This window comes from Engystomops pustulosus, chromosome 7 (assembly GCF_040894005.1).
Source record: "Engystomops pustulosus chromosome 7, aEngPut4.maternal, whole genome shotgun sequence".
Taxonomy (NCBI): domain Eukaryota; kingdom Metazoa; phylum Chordata; class Amphibia; order Anura; family Leptodactylidae; genus Engystomops; species Engystomops pustulosus.
The window spans coordinates 173,070,006-173,091,000 of NC_092417.1; the positions used below are offsets into that span (position 1 = coordinate 173,070,006).

General features: G+C 50.1%; 1 protein-coding gene across 2 annotated transcripts in view; it reads left to right on the forward strand.

The window, feature by feature from the left end:
* The window catches only part of EXT2 (exostosin glycosyltransferase 2), a 46,817-nt gene extending 26,264 nt beyond the window's left edge, over window positions 1-20,553 (forward strand). For both annotated transcript variants that reach the window (XM_072119004.1, XM_072119005.1), the window contains exons 9-14: window positions 6,791-6,980; window positions 9,395-9,561; window positions 12,566-12,709; window positions 15,842-15,970; window positions 16,975-17,057; window positions 19,827-20,553. In XM_072119004.1, the coding sequence (XP_071975105.1) occupies window positions 6,791-6,980; window positions 9,395-9,561; window positions 12,566-12,709; window positions 15,842-15,970; window positions 16,975-17,057; window positions 19,827-19,965 (852 nt within the window). In that variant the 3' untranslated portion in view covers window positions 19,966-20,553. The remainder of the gene's footprint in view (window positions 1-6,790; window positions 6,981-9,394; window positions 9,562-12,565; window positions 12,710-15,841; window positions 15,971-16,974; window positions 17,058-19,826) is intronic.
* The last annotated feature ends 442 nt before the right edge of the window (window positions 20,554-20,995 follow it).

The following is a 20,995-nucleotide window of genomic DNA, read 5'->3' on the forward strand; positions in this document are numbered from 1 at the left end:
GAGACGCTCATCTGTCCTCATATATACAATATATAACTATCCTGTACTGATCCTGAGTTACATCCTGTATTATACCCCAGAGCTGCACTCACTATTCTGCTGCTGGTGCAGTCACTGTGTACATACATGACATTACTTATCCTGTACTGATCCTGAGTTACATCCTGTATTATACTCCAGAGCTGCACTCACTATTCTGCTGCTGGTGCAGTCACTGTGTACATACATGACATTACTTATCCTGTACTGATCCTGAGTTACATCCTGTATTATACCCCAGAGCTGCACTCACTATTCTGCTGCTGGTGCAGTCACTGTGTACATACATGACATTACTTATCCTGTACTGATCCTGAGTTACATCCTGTATTATACTCCAGAGCTGCACTCACTATTCTGCTGCTGGTGCAGTCACTGTGTACATACATGACATTACTTATCCTGTACTGATCCTGAGTTACATCCTGTATTATACTTCAGAGCTGCACTCACTATTCTGCTGCTGGTGCAGTCACTGTGTACATACATGACATTACTTATCCTGTACTGATCCTGAGTTACATCCTGTATTATACTCCAGAGCTGCACTCACTATTCTGCTGCTGGTGCAGTCACTGTGTACATACATGACATTACTTATCCTGTACTGATCCTGAGTTACATCCTGTATTATACCCCAGAGCTGCACTCACTATTCTGCTGCTGGTGCAGTCACTGTGTACATACATGACATTACTTATCCTGTACTGATCCTGAGTTACATCCTGTATTATACTCCAGAGCTGCACTCACTATTCTGCTGCTGGTGCAGTCACTGTGTACATACATGACATTACTTATCCTGTACTGATCCTGAGTTACATCCTGTATTATACTTCAGAGCTGCACTCACTATTCTGCTGCTGGTGCAGTCACTGTGTACATACATGACATTACTTATCCTGTACTGATCCTGAGTTACATCCTGTATTATAGCCCAGAGCTGCACTCACTATTCTGCTGCTGGTGCAGTCACTGTGTACATACATGACATTACTTATCCTGTACTGATCCTGAGTTACATCCTGTATTATACTCCAGAGCTGCTCTCACTATTCTGCTGCTGGTGCAGTCACTGTGTACATACATGACATTACTTATCCTGTACTGATCCTGAGTTACATCCTGTATTATAGCCCAGAGCTGCACTCACTATTCTGCTGCTGGTGCAGTCACTGTGTACATACATGACATTACTTATCCTGTACTGATCCTGAGTTACATCCTGTATTATACTCCAGAGCTGCACTCACTATTCTGCTGCTGGTGCAGTCACTGTACATACATGACATTACTTATCCTGTACTGATCCTGAGTTACATCCTGTATTATACCCCAGAGCTGCACTCACTATTCTGCTGCTGGTGCAGTCACTGTGTACATACATGACATTACTTATCCTGTACTGATCCTGAGTTACATCCTGTATTATACCCCAGAGCTGCACTCACTATTCTGCTGCTGGTGCAGTCACTGTGTACATACATGACATTACTTATCCTGTACTGATCCTGAGTTACATCCTGTATTATACTCCAGAGCTGCACTCACTATTCTGCTGCTGGTGCAGTCACTGTGTACATACATGACATTACTTATCCTGTACTGATCCTGAGTTACATCCTGTATTATACCCCAGAGCTGCACTCACTATTCTGCTGCTGGTGCAGTCACTGTGTACATACATGACATTACTTATCCTGTACTGATCCTGAGTTACATCCTGTATTATACTCCAGAGCTGCTCTCACTATTCTGCTGCTGGTGCAGTCACTGTGTACATACATGACATTACTTATCCTGTACTGATCCTGAGTTACATCCTGTATTATAGCCCAGAGCTGCACTCACTATTCTGCTGCTGGTGCAGTCACTGTGTACATACATGACATTACTTATCCTGTACTGATCCTGAGTTACATCCTGTATTATACTCCAGAGCTGCACTCACTATTCTGCTGCTGGTGCAGTCACTGTACATACATGACATTACTTATCCTGTACTGATCCTGAGTTACATCCTGTATTATACCCCAGAGCTGCACTCACTATTCTGCTGCTGGGGCAGTCACTGTGTACATACATGACATTACTTATCCTGTACTGATCCTGAGTTACATCCTGTATTATACTCCAGAGCTGCACTCACTATTCTGCTGCTGGTGCAGTCACTGTGTACATACATGACATGACTTATCCTGTACTGATCCTGAGTTACATCCTGTATTATACTCCAGAGCTGCACTCACTATTCTGCTGGTGCAGTCACTGTGTACATACATGACATTACTTATCCTGTACTGATCCTGAGTTACATCCTGTATTATACCCCAGAGCTGCACTCACTATTCTGCTGCTGGTGCAGTCACTGTGTACATACATGACATTACTTATCCTGTACTGATCCTGAGTTACATCCTGTATTATACTCCAGAGCTGCTCTCACTATTCTGCTGCTGGTGCAGTCACTGTGTACATACATGACATTACTTATCCTGTACTGATCCTGAGTTACATCCTGTATTATAGCCCAGAGCTGCACTCACTATTCTGCTGCTGGTGCAGTCACTGTGTACATACATGACATTACTTATCCTGTACTGATCCTGAGTTACATCCTGTATTATACCCCAGAGCTGCACTCACTATTCTGCTGCTGGTGCAGTCACTGTGTACATACATGACATTACTTATCCTGTACTGATCCTGAGTTACATCCTGTATTATACTCCAGAGCTGCACTCACTATTCTGCTGCTGGTGCAGTCACTGTGTACATACATGACATTACTTATCCTGTACTGATCCTGAGTTACATCCTGTATTATAGCCCAGAGCTGCACTCACTATTCTGCTGCTGGTGCAGTCACTGTGTACATACATGACATTACTTATCCTGTACTGATCCTGAGTTACATCCTGTATTATACCCCAGAGCTGCACTCACTATTCTGCTGCTGGTGCAGTCACTGTGTACATACATGACATTACTTATCCTGTACTGATCCTGAGTTACATCCTGTATTATACTCCAGAGCTGCACTCACTATTCTGCTGCTGGTGCAGTCACTGTGTACATACATGACATTACTTATCCTGTACTGATCCTGAGTTACATCCTGTATTATACTCCAGAGCTGCACTCACTATTCTGCTGCTGGTGCAGTCACTGTGTACATACATGACATTACTTATCCTGTACTGATCCTGAGTTACATCCTGGGTGTATTGGTCACTTTCTCCTCTCCTGATGCTGCTGCTCTCACCACTTGATCTTGATTCCTTACTGTACATCACGTCACTTCCACATCATCCCAAATACACCACGGCATGAAATCCTCTGTGCTGCTGTGGCGACACTTCTAAATTTTTCTCCTACCTTGGTTTTTGGATCTTTTACCAAGTCTCCTCAGACTCCGTCCCGCATTTAGGGGGGAATGTACAATGAAAGGGTTTTTAGTCTCCTCGTTAATGAGCCTTTATGGAGAAATGAAAGGAAATCATTCCTGCGGAATAAACAGCCTCGATTTTTTTTTTTCCCTTCTTTTTTATTTATTTTTTTTTATTTTTCCTTTTACGGATCGTTTTACTGACAAGGTGGCGAAGAGAGAACGCATTCGATCCGCGGTAATTTGGCGCTGTCCGTCCGGTAGGCAGCGGCGAACACGGAACAATGGCGCATTTCTGTCACCGGGCAGAATTACCAAAAAAATTTTTTTTTTTTTAAATTGTTAATTTTTTTTTCCTTTTCCCGGATTTCTGCCGGGCTGTTAATTTATTCATTCAATTTTTTATTTATTTATTTTTTTTAAAGTTATTTATTATTTTCCATGTGTTTACTGAATCCTGTCTCGCGGTGCCCGCTGTGGCGCAGCTCCTCCCCCCTCCTCTTATTAGGAACAGACCCCGCGTGCCCCTTCTCTTGCCAACCCCTCTGGGTTCCATCTCCTTGGCAGGAATCGGGAGCGAGAGGCTTAAAGTTATGGGCCGTCTAATTAAAATTCAGAACTTGTTACTTTGTTACTTTGTAAACTCGCTCGGTTATTGAGCCCCCCCTCCCGAAATTAATGGACTCTTTAGCATCCTCCCCCCTCCCTTTTCCCAAGAACAACCGGCGTTTTGTTGGGAGTCATTTAATCCGTCTGTATCACCGGCTTTATTTACCTCCTCGTATTCTCTCCATGCCCACTTTGTGTCAGCGTTACGTCTCGGCTACACTGCGTCCAATTTCCTTTCCCGTGGAAAAAAAAAACCAAAAAAAAAAACGTTTTTTTTCCTTCGGATTCTTCGAGGCTTTTCCAGTCTCTGCCAACCTGGGATTAGTTTCCACTGAGGATGCCCTCACCGGCTGTAATGAGCCGTACTTTCCCCAGACCCCTTCCAAATAATACCCCCCCTCCTCCCCCTTCTTCATGCATTATAATATCCCAGCGCTGGCACCCGCCGCTGACACATTGCAACAGAACAGAGGAAAGACGTGATTTATGATCGTATCATCAACCAACAATTTTTTTTTTTTTAAAGCCAATTCTCATGAATTCTTTCGTTTTTCTAGGTTTTCCTTTTTCCAGCGAAGAGAAAATTATCAAAAAAAAAGCGTAAATTAAAAGGTTCCCCTTCATTCCTCCGTGCAGATGTTTTCCAGACACTTATTAAGATATCAGAATCCATCCTTACATTACTCATAGATCCAGGCACCGGGACTGTGATTGACTTCTTATACAGGCGGTCCCTTACTTATGGAGACTCAACTTACAGACGACCCCTAGTTAAAGACGGACCTCTCTGCCCACTGTAACCCCTCTGGATACATTACTATAGTCCCAGACTGCAATGATCAGCTGTAAGGTGTCTGTAATGAAGCTTTATTGATAATCCTTGGTCCAATTACAGCAAAAAAGAAAATTTTGTCTGGATCTACAATGATAAAATATACAGTTTTGACTTGCATACAAATTCAATTTAAGAACAAACCTTGTGTGTGACCCAAGGACTGCCTGTATTTGTTATCCATGGCCTCCTTGCTTCTAAAATCAAGTTTAAAAATTGGAATGCTGAGCCAGAAGTGCTCTGGAGGTGTTACCAGAGCTCCTCTGTGCTGTAGCGTCACAGGTTGTTACACTGACTCCCCTTGTGCTCCCTCAATACTTCCCTCTTCCAGTTGCCTGATATGATCTCACACAGTAGGAGCATCTGCACAGTGTAACAGGCTGCAGGAAGGAGGGGCTCTGGTAACACCCCCCACAAGACCTTTTCAGGCTCGTTATTGAAATGATAAAAGCCGCCTGCTGTCAGTCTCTGATTTTGTATGTTGGAAACAAGTCAGGGACAGACAGAAGTTATCTGACTACAGGACCTGACTACAGATGTTATAAATGGCTTCAGCAAAAAAATGTTGACAGTTGATCGACAGAGACAAAAAGTTACATTTTTTTAATTCTTTTTTTTTATTTTGTATTATTCTACCCATTCATATTTCTGGTTTTCCATGGTAACAGACTACAAATCAGATCTTGTGTTGTCTGATTCTGCAGCTGTCGGTTGTTTTATACTTTACGTTTTTGGTCTTTTGTGCTCATTTTTATGTTAGTAGGGCCCCTTGAATGCATATTTTTGGCTGTATACTACCCGTACCACACAGTTTCGGTATAGGTAGCTTACAGCCACATAAAGCTTGCATGATCATTGCCCCGTAGTCAAACCTGTCTGCTTCCTCCATATGGAGCAGCACAACGCTCACCCCTCCCTTCTCCAGCCGAACCTATGCATCACCCAGGTCCCGGCTCGGGCGTAGCATACATAGTGTTAAATAGGCCTCCTAGAGAGAAATACGACTGGAGTTATTTTAGTCTCTGACATATTTGTGGCCGCCTTGGACTGGATTTGTTTTTGATCTGACTACATAGGTTATGTTTTGTAGTCAGAGTCATCTGTTCCATCTTTACGGATTACTTAAAGGGGTATTGTCATCTGAGCATTGACATTTAATTTTACGTAAATTTCTTCCATTGGATGTCATTAGACAAATATGCACCTGTATGAAGATAATTTCGAAAAAAAAAAAAAGATAGTTGTCCTTGGATACGACCACCACCGCTGCAGTGACCGCAAAAAGAAACTAATTGTTTTTGTATATGAAATGTCCAGGTGTAATTGCGGCTGTGGTAATGGACGCTAAATCCAGTTTGTCAGGTGCCTCAATAGCAAATGTGTGGCCAGTGCTGTGAGAATGCGAGGGTGGTCATATCCAAGGACAGCTATCTCGTTTCTCATGGACAACATTGATGGGAAATTATCGTTGCATATACATTACCAGTATGGATTTGCCTCCTAAAGCAATTTCTGTCTTTAATCCTCAACTTCTATTTAGACCTATGTTTTTTGTCCATGGTAACAGACTACAAAACGTTTCCTGTGTAATCTGATCCCGCCTCCCTCCTACCTTTTGCTTAAGTAAAGGAAGATTCTGGATCATATAGTTAGACAGTCCTTCTGTAGCAATCATTCATCTCTTCTCTTCCTCTGGTTATGTGAGGGGGGCCCACAGTCGGACCCCAGCTGGGTGACCTCCAAAGTGTAATGGATTGTTGTGGCCACATTGGACTGGTTCTGTCCTTGACATTTTGTCATGAAGTGCTCTGGAGGTGTTACCAGAGCTCCTCTGTGCTACAGAATGTTACAATGTTATGTTTTTTGTATTATTTGTATCTGTTTCTTCCCTTCCCTGTTAATATTTGTCTTTGATCCTATAGAAATGGAGCAGCGTGAGCAACCCCCTCTTTCTGCCGCTGATCCCTCCTCAGTCTCAGGGGTTCACGGCTGTGGTCCTGACCTACGATCGTGTCGAGAGCCTCTTCAGAGTCATCACGGAGGTGTCCAAGGTCCCCAGCCTCTCCAAGCTCCTGGTGGTGTGGAATAACCAGAACAAGAGTCCTCCAGAAGGTAACTCCTTCCTACTAATTCTGGACAGGGGGGTTTAAAGGGGTTTGGGTTCTGGTACCAGACCAGACTTCCCACTCGTATGATGTCACATATATTGGTCACATGACCTGGTTGCAGTTAAGTCCCACTCAATTTATTGGAACTGAGCTGTAATACCCGGATCAGCCACTATACAGCCACTATGCTCAGTGGAAGCCACTGCTCCCTTCTTCTTGCCCTACAAACATCAACACTGAAAATTTCTAAGGAAAGAAATAAATACAAAGAATTTATAAAAATGAGGAAAAAAGGTTATTTACAGTAGATGCACAGCCCCTCCTCAGACTATGGTCCCTGACTACAAACCCTTGTGTAGTCTGATCCTGCGGCCATGTGTTCCTGACATCCGTCTGCGGTCTGTAGGTGTCAATATTTAGAGAGGCGACGAAAGCATCTGACTACACAGGGCTGTGCGTAGTCTGTAGCCATGACGATGCATTGCTCTGCATGGGAGCTGTGTACACAAAACGTACAAAGATTTTTTTTTTTTATTATTAGAATCTTTATCTGTATCAGGATGTCCCTGATATCGCTGTAGTTATCCTCTAATGATGTCATCTTTTTTATGACCTCACACCAGCAGGGGGGAGGGGTGGTGTGTCGGCCCCTCCCCCACTTCTTGAAGTGTAAGAAGTTTTCTGCATCCTTTTAGTCCTCTCTATCGCGGTGTAAGGCGATATTCCCGCTGAAGACGACTAATCACACGTAAATAAGAAGTTATCACGTAGGAGGAGGGTCTCGGCGCCCCTCCAGGACTCTCCGCACAGTAGCTGATAATCACTCAGCGGAGACTCCAGGGAATCTGTGCGCCCGCTCCCCGCACATCCATCTCCGTCTTCTCTCCCGCAGAAACGTTTTGTTTTACTTAGAACTTTCCAAATGTATCAGTTTTAATGGATTCTAACGGGGGAGGGGGGGGGGATTAGAATCAGGATCCGGACACTTAGTAGCTGCAGGCTGACACCCAGGCACGGAGCAGGGTGCTGGCTCTTAAAGGGGTTATACCTGCAGAGACACTTACCCCCTGTGTACTGGGGCACCTGATAAGGAGTTGTGCACGTGCCTGTCCTACCCTCCGCTCACTTCTATAAGGATGTTGTGAGATGGGAAAACCGGAGTAGCGGGCGCACTAGTGATTCATCCCGTAGGGTGAACCCCCATTTTTGTGTGATCGGGTCCCCCCTAATACATGGATCCAATCTGATCCAGGCTAAGCATGATGTCTATTGAGAGCGATTGGATTGGATTGCATTGGCCTCCTGAGGAGATCAATGTGGGGCCCCCAATCCCTGCCCCTAATCAGTTGTGTGGTTTAACCCCTCCCCCCCCCCCCCCTAAATTCTTTGGTAAAACCTGTAGTTCCCTTATCCCGAGACCCAACCTCTTTTTAAGGGTTTTTTTTTTGTTGTTTTTTTGTAAAAGCCACATAATCGCAGTATAATTACAAAGTTCTGCAACTTTTGTATAGACTTTTTAATTAGAACTTGTCATTATTTCCAGGTTCTCTGCTTGCTGTCGGTGAATATAAACATTTGGAGGCCGGCGGTCATGTATATAGCTGGTCCGTAGATGACAAGTGGAGACAATTGTATCTAGAATGGACAATGCTCTGTGAGCACAAGCTGCACAGACCTTTTTGGTAGATTGTTACAATGTATCAGTCTGCAGTTTATATAGTTTAGCTCACAGAGAATTGTCTAGACTGGATACAATTGTCTCTCCTTATCAACTGAGAGCCGCACCTGCTCCGGATGGAGACAATTGTATGCAGTCTAGACTATGCTCTGTGAGCTAAACATACATTTTAACAAACCAGCAGAGAAATCTGTGCAGCAGCTGCTGATGCGTTTAGCTTACAGAGCATTGTCTGGACTGGATACAATTGTTTAAATTCAAGAGGACTCAACCTGTGCATTGCTGGTCCTCAATTTTGAAGTGGAGACAATTGTATCCAGTCCAGACAATGCTCTGTGAGCTAATTGCATCAGCAGCTGCTGCACCGATCTCTCTGCTGGTTTGTTACAATGATTTAGGCTGTTTAGCTCACAGAGCATTGTCTAGATGGGATACAATTATTCAGAGGCAGTCACCTGGGACATAGCCAATCCTGGTCTCAGTTTATGCTATTGTATCAGGTCTAGACAATGCTCTGAACTCCAGACTGATACATTGTAACAAACCACATGTGTAGCTGCTGATGTGGTTAACTCGCAGAGCATTGTGTAGATGTGATAGGATCTTTCCTGCTAAGTGCAGTACATCTATGTATAGGATTACCATTCACTGACAGCAAGCGGGGTCCAGTGGCTGGGATTCTCACAATTAGATTGGCCCTCCAGTTTTGATGTCTCCTCTCTGGACGTCTTCTTCCACAGAGAGTCTCTGGCCCAAGATCCGGGTTCCCCTGAAAGTCGTGCGGACGGCGGAGAATAAGCTGAGTAATCGCTTCTTCCCTTATGATGAAATAGAGACGGAGGCGGTGCTAGCCATAGACGATGACATCATCATGCTGACGTCTGACGAGCTGCAGTTTGGTTATGAGGTAAGTGCACGTCCTCTCTGATAGTGACGGCTGCTACCTTCTAGTTGACCTCCATGCTAGATAAACACTCAGCCATAACATTCAAGCCTGCTCCTTCCCATAATGCATTCTGGTACCATCTCTACTCCAGGTAAGTGACACGTGTGTACCCTGCTGTCCACAAGTAGTTACACATGATCCATCCGATGAGGTGATGTTAATGCTACACAGCACTTTAAGTAATGAATAGGGTCAGTATGGGCGCTCTGACCCCTCTGTGACTACACCCCCATACACAGCGAGCTGCCATGTCCTGTGTGTCCTGACATCTTTCTATCATAGCCAGCAGTGATCAGGGGTCAGCATGGGTGCTCTGACCCCTCTGTCACTACACCCCCCATACACAGCGAGCTGCCATGTCCTGTGTGTCCTGACACCTTTCTATCATAGCCAACAGGTTCTCCTTCCTATGGAGTTCCCCTTTAAGAGTCTGAATTGCTGATGCAGTAGGAGATTCTGGGTAGGTAGAGCTGATTCCTGGCATCTTTTGGGTTTGAGGTTTGTTCCTGGGACCTCGGGGGATTTCGGGCAGTCTTGTTATTGGTAGCAGATGGCAGACTACGGGGTTTCTGTGGGAAATCGTCCCCGCGCTGCGCTCCACGGCGCTCCTCGCTGGCTTTTCATTGCTCTTCAGAGACTTCATATTGCTGTTCACTGCCCCCAATTCCTTGTAATAGATGATGAGAAATATCGGAATTTCGTATTTTTAGCACTTTTTAACAAATATGGATTTTGGGCTTATTTATTAGGAGGGGACAGCCGGCCGCGACATTAATTTAAGGGGTCAGTCCCTTTAATGTGGGGTCGGTGCTTTGCTGTAAATCTTCAGTACGGGGATTCGGCACTTAGCGATGTTACCTTGCAGTCTCCCTTTTTTTCTTTCTTAGTTAGCGCCACTCCTTTCATCCTGATCCCCCTGTTTCATAGTCCACTGCAGTAGTCAGAACTTACACAGGCAGAGCAACAAATGTCATTTTATCTTATGACGACGTGGGGCTATTACTAGGGTGAGTTCAAACTGTTGTGACTGCTGCAGAAGTTACTCAGAGCAAAGAGGCGGGGTTAATATTCTCCTCTGCCTCTGCCGCCTCCTTGTGCTTTATGGGCAGGTCACTTAATAGTTAAAGGCGGAGTTCTCAGCATTCTCTACTGACTAGAAATGGGTTCTCTAGTAGTCACAGCCCCGCCCCTTGTGCACCGAGCAGTTCATTTGCTTAAAGATAAAAACTAAAAATTATTTTGCTCAAATTTCCAATCACTGTGAGATGATGGGGTCCCCCCCCTAAACAATCCCAGGACATGGGAACAGGGATCTCCATAGCTAGGACTAGTTCTGGGGTCACCTGTCGCCGCCTCCGCTCCACTCAGGACCTCATTAAGCGCTCGGCCTGGATTTTGTAATTTGGTTGAAGTTTCTCTCATTCGTCATTTGGGAGGATAACCTGACCCCCCCCTCGGCCGGTAAATCAGCCCCCATTACTGCGGTCAGTAGCATGTTTAACATTTCGGGGTGCTACTAATGATGGCCCAGCCTGTTCTCATTTTCCTGTAGTTTTGATCCCCTTGTCAGCGGTCAAGTTATGGATGAAGTGACGGCGATGGAGGGGCTGATTGTATCCAGCTGCTGACTCTGGGGGTGACACGTCTGTCTGCGGCAGCGTTACGGATCTTACACATCGCCCCCTCGTACCCCCCCTCCCTCTGCGTCCCCTGGTAGTTACAGGGATCTGCCTGTGTCCAGCACAACAATGATGAACGCAGGACAGTGGGGGCGCTCTCCCAGGAGCCATAGGGAGACCCGTAGGACAGACCTTCATCTTCATAAGTGACACTACATCCAAGTCTCTACCACTATGATGTAGGACTGTATGCAAATGAGCCTGAGGGGCCCCAGGCTCCAGTTACACCTATAGAGACTGGAGCCCCTCAGGCTCATTTGCATACAGTCCTTCATCTTAATGGTAGATTCCCTTTAAGTTATCACTATGAGAGGGGAATATGCAGTAGTTAAAGGCATTGTGACCAGGGCCCTAAGAAAAGGGGGTCCCACCTCACAATGAGGCTGATCAATAGAGTGGTGATGCAGAGAACTGTGCAGCCAGACCCACAGCTACACAGTCCTCTCTATCATCTCTCCGCACTTGGCTCTATGATCAGTTCTGGGAGGACTGTTCACTGACTTAGATCTCCAGAGATCCTAACATTAACTCCTAAGCTGCCCTAGACGACCAGGGATCCTTACATTAACCCCCTCACACACCTAGGCCACCAGGAATCCTTATATCCTGCTTCTTCATAGCTCACAGCCTAGTGAGCTGACATCAGTGGGAGAGGGAGGAGCTCTACAGGAGCACAAAGGTGGGGGCTGAGAGCTGAGGAGTCCGCAACACAGACAAGTCACATCTTGTTTTTTTGAAATGCATCCAAACCAAAACCCAACCCCTGGGACTACACAGAGGATTCTGTCAGGGTGTAACCTGTCTTTAGTGATGACAGGTTTCCTTTTAACACCTCCTCATTGCTCTAGACTACCAGGGATCCTAATATTATTCATTGCCCTATACCAGCAGGGGTCCATACATTTACTTTCTCACTGCTCTAAACCTCTCTAGCGGCAGTGACTCTTTAATTAAGAATCACTAAATTTCCACTGTAATTCACCCCCTCGCTTGGACCTCCACGACCACCATGTATGTACTGACAGATCCTTCACTGGCCCAGACCCCCAGCTGCTGATACTAGACCACCAGATGTACGGATCTCCTTCCTTTCCCTAGTCTCTCAGGTGGACTCTCGCGCTGAATTATCAAAAATTAACTTTAATGCCCTGGACCCCAGCATGTACATATACAAAACCCTGCACAGCATGGACCCGGCTGTGGTTCTGTGGTTCCTCCTTACACTACAATCACTGTCTGTCTCCTTACTCTCCTCTTTGATGAGGTTTGGGGTTTATCCTCTTCAGGTGTGGAGGGAGTTTCCTGACCGTCTAGTCGGATACCCCGGGCGACTCCATCTATGGGACCATGAGATGAGCAAGTGGAAGTACGAGTCCGAATGGACCAACGAGGTGTCGATGGTGCTGACCGGAGCCGCCTTCTATCACAAGGTAATGACAGGACCCCGAATCTGGAAATCATTGACCCGGTCCTAACTAGACAGCACAGGGGGAGGGGGAGGTCCTGACCAGACAGCACAGGGGGAGGGGGAGGTCCTGACCAGACAGCACAAGGGGGGAGGTCCTAACCAGACAGCACAGGGGGAGGGGGAGGTCCTGACCAGACAGCACAGGTGGAGGGGGAGGTCCTGACCAGACAGCACAGGTGGAGGGGGAGGTCCTGACCAGACAGCACAGGTGGAGGGGGAGGTCCTGACCAGACAGCACAGGTGGAGGGGGAGGTCCTGACCAGACAGCACAGGGGGAGGGGGAGGTCCTGACCAGACAGCACAGGGGGAGGGGGAGGTCCTGACCAGACAGCACAGGGGGAGGGGGAGGTCCTGACCAGACAGCACAGGTGGAGGTCCTGACCAGACAGCACAGGTGGAGGGGGAGGTCCTGACCAGACAGCACAAGGGGGGAGGGGGAGGTCCTGACCAGACAGCACAAGGGGGGAGGGGGAGGTCCTGACCAGACAGCACAGGTGGAGGGGGAGGTCCTGACCAGACAGCACAGGTGGAGGGGGAGGTCCTGACCAGACAGCACAGGTGGAGGGGGAGGTCCTGACCAGACAGCACAGGTGGAGGGGGAGGTCCTGACCAGACAGCACAGGTGGAGGGGGAGGTCCTGACCAGACAGCACAGGTGGAGGGGGAGGTCCTGACCAGACAGCACAGGTGGAGGGGGAGGTCCTGACCAGACAGCACAGGGGGAGGGGGAGGTCCTGACCAGACAGCACAGGGGGAGGGGGAGGTCCTGACCAGACAGCACAAGGGGGAGGGGGAGGTCCTGACCAGACAGCACAAGGGGGAGGGGGAGGTCGTGACCAGACAGCACAAGGGGGAGGGGGAGGTCGTGACCAGACAGCACAAGGGGGAGGGGGAGGTCGTGACCAGACAGCACAAGGGGGAGGGGGAGGTCGTGACCAGACAGCACAAGGGGGAGGGGGAGGTCGTGACCAGACAGCACAAGGGGGAGGGGGAGGTCGTGACCAGACAGCACAAGGGGGAGGGGGAGGTCGTGACCAGACAGCACAAGGGGGAGGGGGAGGTCGTGACCAGACAGCACAAGGGGGAGGGGGAGGTCCTGACCAGACAGCACAAGGGGGAGGGGGAGGTCCTGACCAGACAGCACAAGGGGGAGGGGGAGGTCCTGACCAGACAGCACAAGGGGGAGGGGGAGGTCGTGACCAGACAGCACAAGGGGGGAGGTCCTGGTCCTGACCAGACAGCACAAGGGGGGAGGTCCTGACCAGACAGCACAAGGGGGAGGGGGAGGTCCTGACCAGACAGCACAAGGGGGAGGGGGAGGTCCTGACCAGACAGCACAGGGGGAGGGGGAGGTCCTGACCAGACAGCACAGGGGGAGGGGGAGGTCCTGACCAGACAGCACAGGGGGAGGGGGAGGTCCTGACCAGACAGCACAGGGGGAGGGGGAGGTCCTGACCAGACAGCACAGGGGGAGGGGGAGGTCCTGACCAGACAGCACAGGGGGAGGGGGAGGTCCTGACCAGACAGCACAGGGGGAGGGGGAGGTCCTGACCAGACAGCACAGGGGGAGGGGGAGGTCCTGACCAGACAGCACAGGGGGAGGGGGAGGTCCTGACCAGACAGCACAGGGGGAGGGGGAGGTCCTGACCAGACAGCACAAGGGGGGAGGTCCTGACCAGACAGCACAAGGGGGGAGGTCCTGACCAGACAGCACAAGGGGGGAGGTCCTGACCAGACAGCACAAGGGGGGAGGTCCTGACCAGACAGCACAAGGGGGGAGGTCCTGACCAGACAGCACAAGGGGGGAGGTCCTGACCAGACAGCACAAGGGGGGAGGTCCTGACCAGACAGCACAAGGGGGGAGGTCCTGACCAGACAGCACAAGGGGGGAGGTCCTGACCAGACAGCACAAGGGGGGAGGTCCTGACCAGACAGCACAAGGGGGGAGGTCCTGACCAGACAGCACAAGGGGGGAGGTCCTGACCAGACAGCACAAGGGGGGAGGTCCTGACCAGACAGCACAAGGGGGGAGGTCCTGACCAGACAGCACAAGGGGGAGGGGGAGGTCCTGACCAGACAGCACAAGGGGGGAGGTCCTGACCAGACAGCACAAGGGGGGGGGGAGGTCCTGACCAGACAGCACAAGGGGGGGGGGGAGGTCCTGACCAGACAGCACAAGGGGGAGGGGGAGGTCCTGACCAGACAGCACAAGGGGGAGGGGGAGGTCCTGACCAGACAGCACAAGGGGGAGGGGGAGGTCCTGACCAGACAGCACAAGGGGGAGGGGGAGGTCCTGACCAGACAGCACAAGGGGGAGGGGGAGGTCCTGACCAGACAGCACAAGGGGGAGGGGGAGGTCCTGACCAGACAGCACAGGGGGAGGGGGAGGTCCTGACCAGACAGCACGGGAGGGGGGGGGAGGTCCTGACCAGACAGCACGGGAGGGGGGGGAAGGTCCTGACCAGACAGCACGGGAGGGGGGGAAGGTCCTGACCAGACAGCACGGGAGGGGGGGAAGGTCCTGACCAGACAGCACAGGGGGAGGGGGAGGTCCTGACCAGACAGCACAAGGGGGGAGGTCCTGGTCCTGACCAGACAGCACAAGGGGGAGGGGGAGGTCCTGACCAGACAGCACAAGGGGGAGGGGGAGGTCCTGACCAGACAGCACAAGGGGGGAGGGGGAGGTCCTGACCAGACAGCACAGGGGGAGGGGGAGGTCCTGACCAGACAGCACAGGGGGAGGGGGAGGTCCTGACCAGACAGCACGGGAGGGGGGGGAAGGTCCTGACCAGACAGCACTGGAGGGGGGAGGGAGGGTCCTGACCAGACAGCACAGGAGGGGGGAGGGAGGGTCCTGACCAGACAGCGCAGGGGGAGGGGGAGGTCCTGACCAGACAGCACGGGAGGGGGGGGAAGGTCCTGACCAGACATCACAGGAGGGGGGAGGGAGGGTCCTGACCAGACAGCACAGGAGGGGGGAGGGAGGGTCCTGACCAAACAGCACGGGAGGGGGGAAGGTCCTGACCAGACAGCACAGGAGGTCTCTGTGATTCGGCATGTCACCCCGTTATGATGTCTTTATGTCTTTATTGCAGTATTTCAATTACCTGTACACCTACAAGATGCCCGGGGACATCAAGAACTGGGTGGACGCCCACATGAACTGTGAGGACATCGCTATGAACTTCTTAGTCGCCAACGTAACAGGGAAGGCTCCTATCAAGGTAACAGACTGTAACCCAATGGCGCCACCCTTGTCCATAGGTAGTGACTAGTATTGCACTTTGCCAAACTCAGCCTGAGGGGTAAGACCCACTTGTGTGGCCGGGTCTGGTACTGCACTTAAAGGAGTTTTCCATTACACAGTATAGGTTATCATTATTTGGCACCTAGGACTACATGGACCCCAGAGATATTGTGAGTGGAGGTCCCAGCGCCCTGTGTGAATAGGGCAGCAGGAGGGGGGGGGGGCTCTAGTTGACCCTTTCAGTCCCATAGGGATGTAGGCTACCACTCTATTTATACAGGAGATTTGTGGCCACTAGTGGCGATCCCAGGAATCGCACCCCTAGAGATCAGACACTTAGCTCCTCTCCTCTAGTACGGGGGTCGCAGCTGGATCTCTGTAGGCTCCCAGGAGGTCGGACCCCCTTTACATGGCGGGGTCTCCCCTCTTGTATCGGAGCGGCATCGCTCTATATAGGAGACCATCTGTCGGTCCCGGGGACAGCTGAGTAGAGGAATGTTAATTATAAATTTCACCCCTTACGAATGTTAATTTAAAAGTGATCCGGCAATCATCTTCCCCAATCCCCGGTATTACCGGGGTATCTCGCTGGTATCAGCCAGCCTTTCATCCTGAGCCCTTCACACATACATTTCCCTTGGTGTCATCGGATCAGGCATCTCCTGTAGGTCGGTCACCCGGAGCTCCTGCCAGCGCTGATGATGGCAGGACGGGGGGTCCGCAGGGGGGTCCGCGGCTCATCCCTGTGTCGCATGAAGGTTACGGAAAACTCCACAAAAGCGAATGATGTTTACACAGAGACCTCAGAGGTGCGAGAAGTCATTAAAAGGGGATTAAAGGGCTTGTCCTCACCAGCAGTCTCCAGAGGGGGGAGGGGGATACAAATCCTCATCTGTTTTCATTGGGTCTCGGGCTTAGCACCCGAAAACAACAAAGATGTCCTGTCCCCTGTGATCAACCTGCGACTCCTCTCCCCTACAGGTGACGCCACGCAAGAAGTTCAAGTGCCCCGAGTGCACGGCCATCGACGGGCTGTCACTGGACCAGACCCATATGGTGGAGAGGTAAGTGTCCCTGGTGCACAGCTATGTGATGAGACACTAGGGGGCGCCTCTGCTCCAAATCAACATAGTAGTGCGCCCCCCCTTCTCCAATTTTGGTACCTAGATGACCTCTTAGTATGTCATTGATGGGGGGTCTGACATTTGGACCCCATCAGGTGTCTTGGCTCCATATGGGTTCAGGACCCTCGTGTGGTTTGGGGTTAAAATGTCAGACCCCCCCCATTAGTGACCCATTTATAGGTCATCAGGAAGACCCCATATAGGTGCAGTAAGTTTTGTCTCCGGCCCCTGTACTGATTGGTTAGATCCCCAGACAGCGCCATCCTCTGTTGTGACCAGGGTACAGCGGGCAGGGGATAAGAGCCTAATCACTGGGGTGGGGGGTCCCATTATACATCCGGGGGGTCCTGCTTCAGTCCAGCAATGGTCACCTGATGCTCTATGGGATGGCTGAGCGCTGGGGGTATCAGGAGTAGAGGAAGTTGGTGCCCCAGTATTTGGGGAGGGTCTGGTGTATCTCCATGTTCCCTACATACAGCCCCGAGCAGCTGCTCCACAAATGTCCCGCTTGGAGGGGGTTAAGACGTGGGGCGAGTCCCGTGAGTTATGGAAGACCCCCGCCCCCCCACCATATGTCTCCCCCTTATCTCCAGCCCAGGCTCTCCTGATGTTCTGTCAGGCGCTCAGCGGTAGGAATGGCAGGAATTTGGGGGAGGATTGGAAGACGCAGAGTAGGGAATGATAGCACTTGCATCCCCTGCCGGCCCGGGGCTGATGGCTTAACCCCTTCCTTACCTTGACTGCGGCCAATGTGCTGTAGCCATGATGGTGGTATCAGACTGCCCCGGGCGCAGGTGGTGACATCAGGGGTTTTCCACAGTTGTCAGGGTTATGCACCCAAATCGGGTCAGTTGGGGCCTTATATATAGGACCCTACAAGAGGCAGTCAAAATCAGACAAGGTCCTGAGCGTCGGACCCCTCCACTAATTCTAGAGGTCTTCAATATCAGAAAGGTGGACAACCCCTTTAATGTTTGAGCTTTTATACCACCTTGTCCAGTCTTATTGATTGTCACTTGTATTGGTGTCTATAGGATGTCATTGTAGGGCCCCCCTAATCTCCAGGGTCGTCCCACCCCTCCCCGCCGGCTCCTGCAGGCTGGAAAATGAGGTCCAGATCCCCTCTTTCCAAAGTCATAGGGGGCCATGGATGTCTGATCACAACCCCCCATCCCCGCGTCTGGGTGGTGATCACTCCCATCATACACTGCAGACAGGGGGCGCACATGAGTTGGCGGGGGCTCAGTGCACAGCAGGGTGATGGCGCAGTCTTGGTCCAGGCGCGGCGGGTAAGCAGGTTCCTCACATTCTTGCGTCTCTGCGAGGCGCTGGCGTGTTGGCTGCACTTGTGTCGGACCTGTAGACTGATGATTTCCACTCTCCACGTGTGAAGATGGATCCCCCGCAGGTAGGAGCACATGAGCCAATGGGGGAGGGGGCCACGAGGGCGCTCAGGTTACTATAGGAAGACCCTGGAGCTGATATTATACATGTGTAACGTACAGAGGCCATTATACCCGATATCATATCCTATACTAACTGTACTACTACTCCCAGCATGGCCTGACAATTCCAGCCTTCATACCCGATATCATATACTATACTAGCTGTACTACTACTCCTAGCATGGCCTGGCCACTCCTACCTTCACACCATATATCATATACCATACTGGCTGTACTACTACTCCTAGCATGGCCTGAACACTCCTGCCATCACAACCTATATCATATACTATACTGGCTGTACTACTACTCCTCCTCCTCTCAGCATGGCCTGACAATTCCAGTCTTCATACCCCATATCATATACTACTACTACACCTAGCATGGCCCACAGGATCACAGTGCATCCAGAGCAGCGTGCATGCAGCCCCCCAGGATCACAGTGCATACGGCCCCCCAGGATCACAGTGTATCCGGAGCAGCGTGCATGCGGCCTCCCAGGATCACAGTGCATCCGGAGCAGAGTGCATGTAACCCGCCAGTATCACAGTGCATCCGGAGCAGCGTGCATGTAACCCGCCAGTATCACAGTGTATCCGGAGCAGCGTGCATGCGGCCTCCCAGGATCACAGTGCATCCGCAGCAGCGTGCATGTAACCCGCCAGGATCACAGTGCATCCGGAACAGAGTGCATGTAACCCGCCAGTATCACAGTGCATCCGCAGCAGCATGCATGTAACCCGCCAGGATCACAGTGCATCCGGAACAGAGTGCATGTAACCCGCCAGTATCACAGTGTATCCGGAGCAGCGTGCATGCGGCTTCCCAGGATCACAGTGCATCTGGAGCAGCATGCATGCGGCCTGCCAGGATCATACTGCATTCGGAGCAGCGTGCATGCGGCCTGCCAGGATCTTACTGCATTCGGAGCAGCGTGCATGAAACCCGCCAGTATCACAGTGCATCTGGAGCAGCGTGCATGCGGCCTCCCAGGATCACAGTGCATCTGGAGCAGCGTGCATGTGGCCCACCAGGATCACAGTGCATCCGCAGCAGCGTGCATGTAACCCTCCAGTATCACAGTGTATCCAGAGCAGCGTGCATGAAACCCGCCAGGATCATAGTGCATCCGGAGCAGCGTGCATGTAACCTGCCAGTATCGCAGTGCATCTGGAGCTGCGTGCATGTAACCTGCCAGTATCGCAGTGCATCTGGAGCTGCGTGCATGCGGCCTCTTGTAACTCCTTCTGCTCTCCCTCCGCAGGTCCGAATGCATCAATAAGTTTGCCACAGTATTCGGCACCATGCCCCTGCAGGTGGTGGAGCACCGCGCCGACCCCGTCCTCTACAAAGACGACTTTCCAGAGAAGCTGAAGAGTTTCCCCAATATCGGCAGCCTATAACCAGGGGAGCTCCACCCACTTGACCACTAATGACATCATCCATCAGATCTATGGCTGTATATATGATGCACTGCATGGCTCCACAACTACAGCGCCCCCCACTGACGACATGTGGAAGACCCGAATTATCAAGAATTTCACACTAAACTCTTACAAGAGACTCAGAATTATGTGACATTTTTACTCTAGTCACAGCCAAAGCTGTCTTCAAATTTCCCCTGTATTGTCAGCCCCGAGTTTATGTGGCTCTGCCTGTGTAATTCACGGGTCATCTCCCATAGTGCACTGCTCCCTGCTTATAGGAAGGCGGAGGCGCTATAAATGCAGCTTTGGCTGTGACCACAGAAGATGTTGGACGTTTTGTACATTGTTTCATCGATAGATTTTTTTTTTTTTTCTTGGGACAAAAGAACAACTGCAGCCGCCGTGTGTTATTTTTATATATTTTATTGATTTATTTTGATCCTATGGAAACTTTTTTTTTTTAAATAGATTTTTGTTTCAAAAGACAAAAACTTCAGAATTTATAGATGTCACCTCCTGCCCCATCCAAACACAGCGGAGATTAAAGGGGATGTCTCCTGGAAATCTTATCCTGATCCTGAGTTACAACCTGTATTATACTCCAGAGCTGCACTCACTATTCTGCTGCTGGAGCAGTCACTGTGTACATACATGACATTACTTATCCTGTACTGATCCTGAGTTACATCCTGTATTATACTCCAGAGCTGCACTCACTATTCTGCTGCTGGTGCAGTCACTGTGTACATACATGACATTACTTATCCTGTACTGATCCTGAGTTACATCCTGTATTATACTCCAGAGCTGCACTCACTATTCTGCTTCTGGTGCAGTCACTGTGTACATACATGACATTACTTATCCTGTACTGATCCTGAGTTACATCCTGTATTATATTCCAGAGCTGCACTCACTATTCTGCTGCTGGTGCAGTCACTGTGTACATACATGACATTACTTATCCTGTACTGATCCTGAGTTACATCCTGTATTATACCGCAGA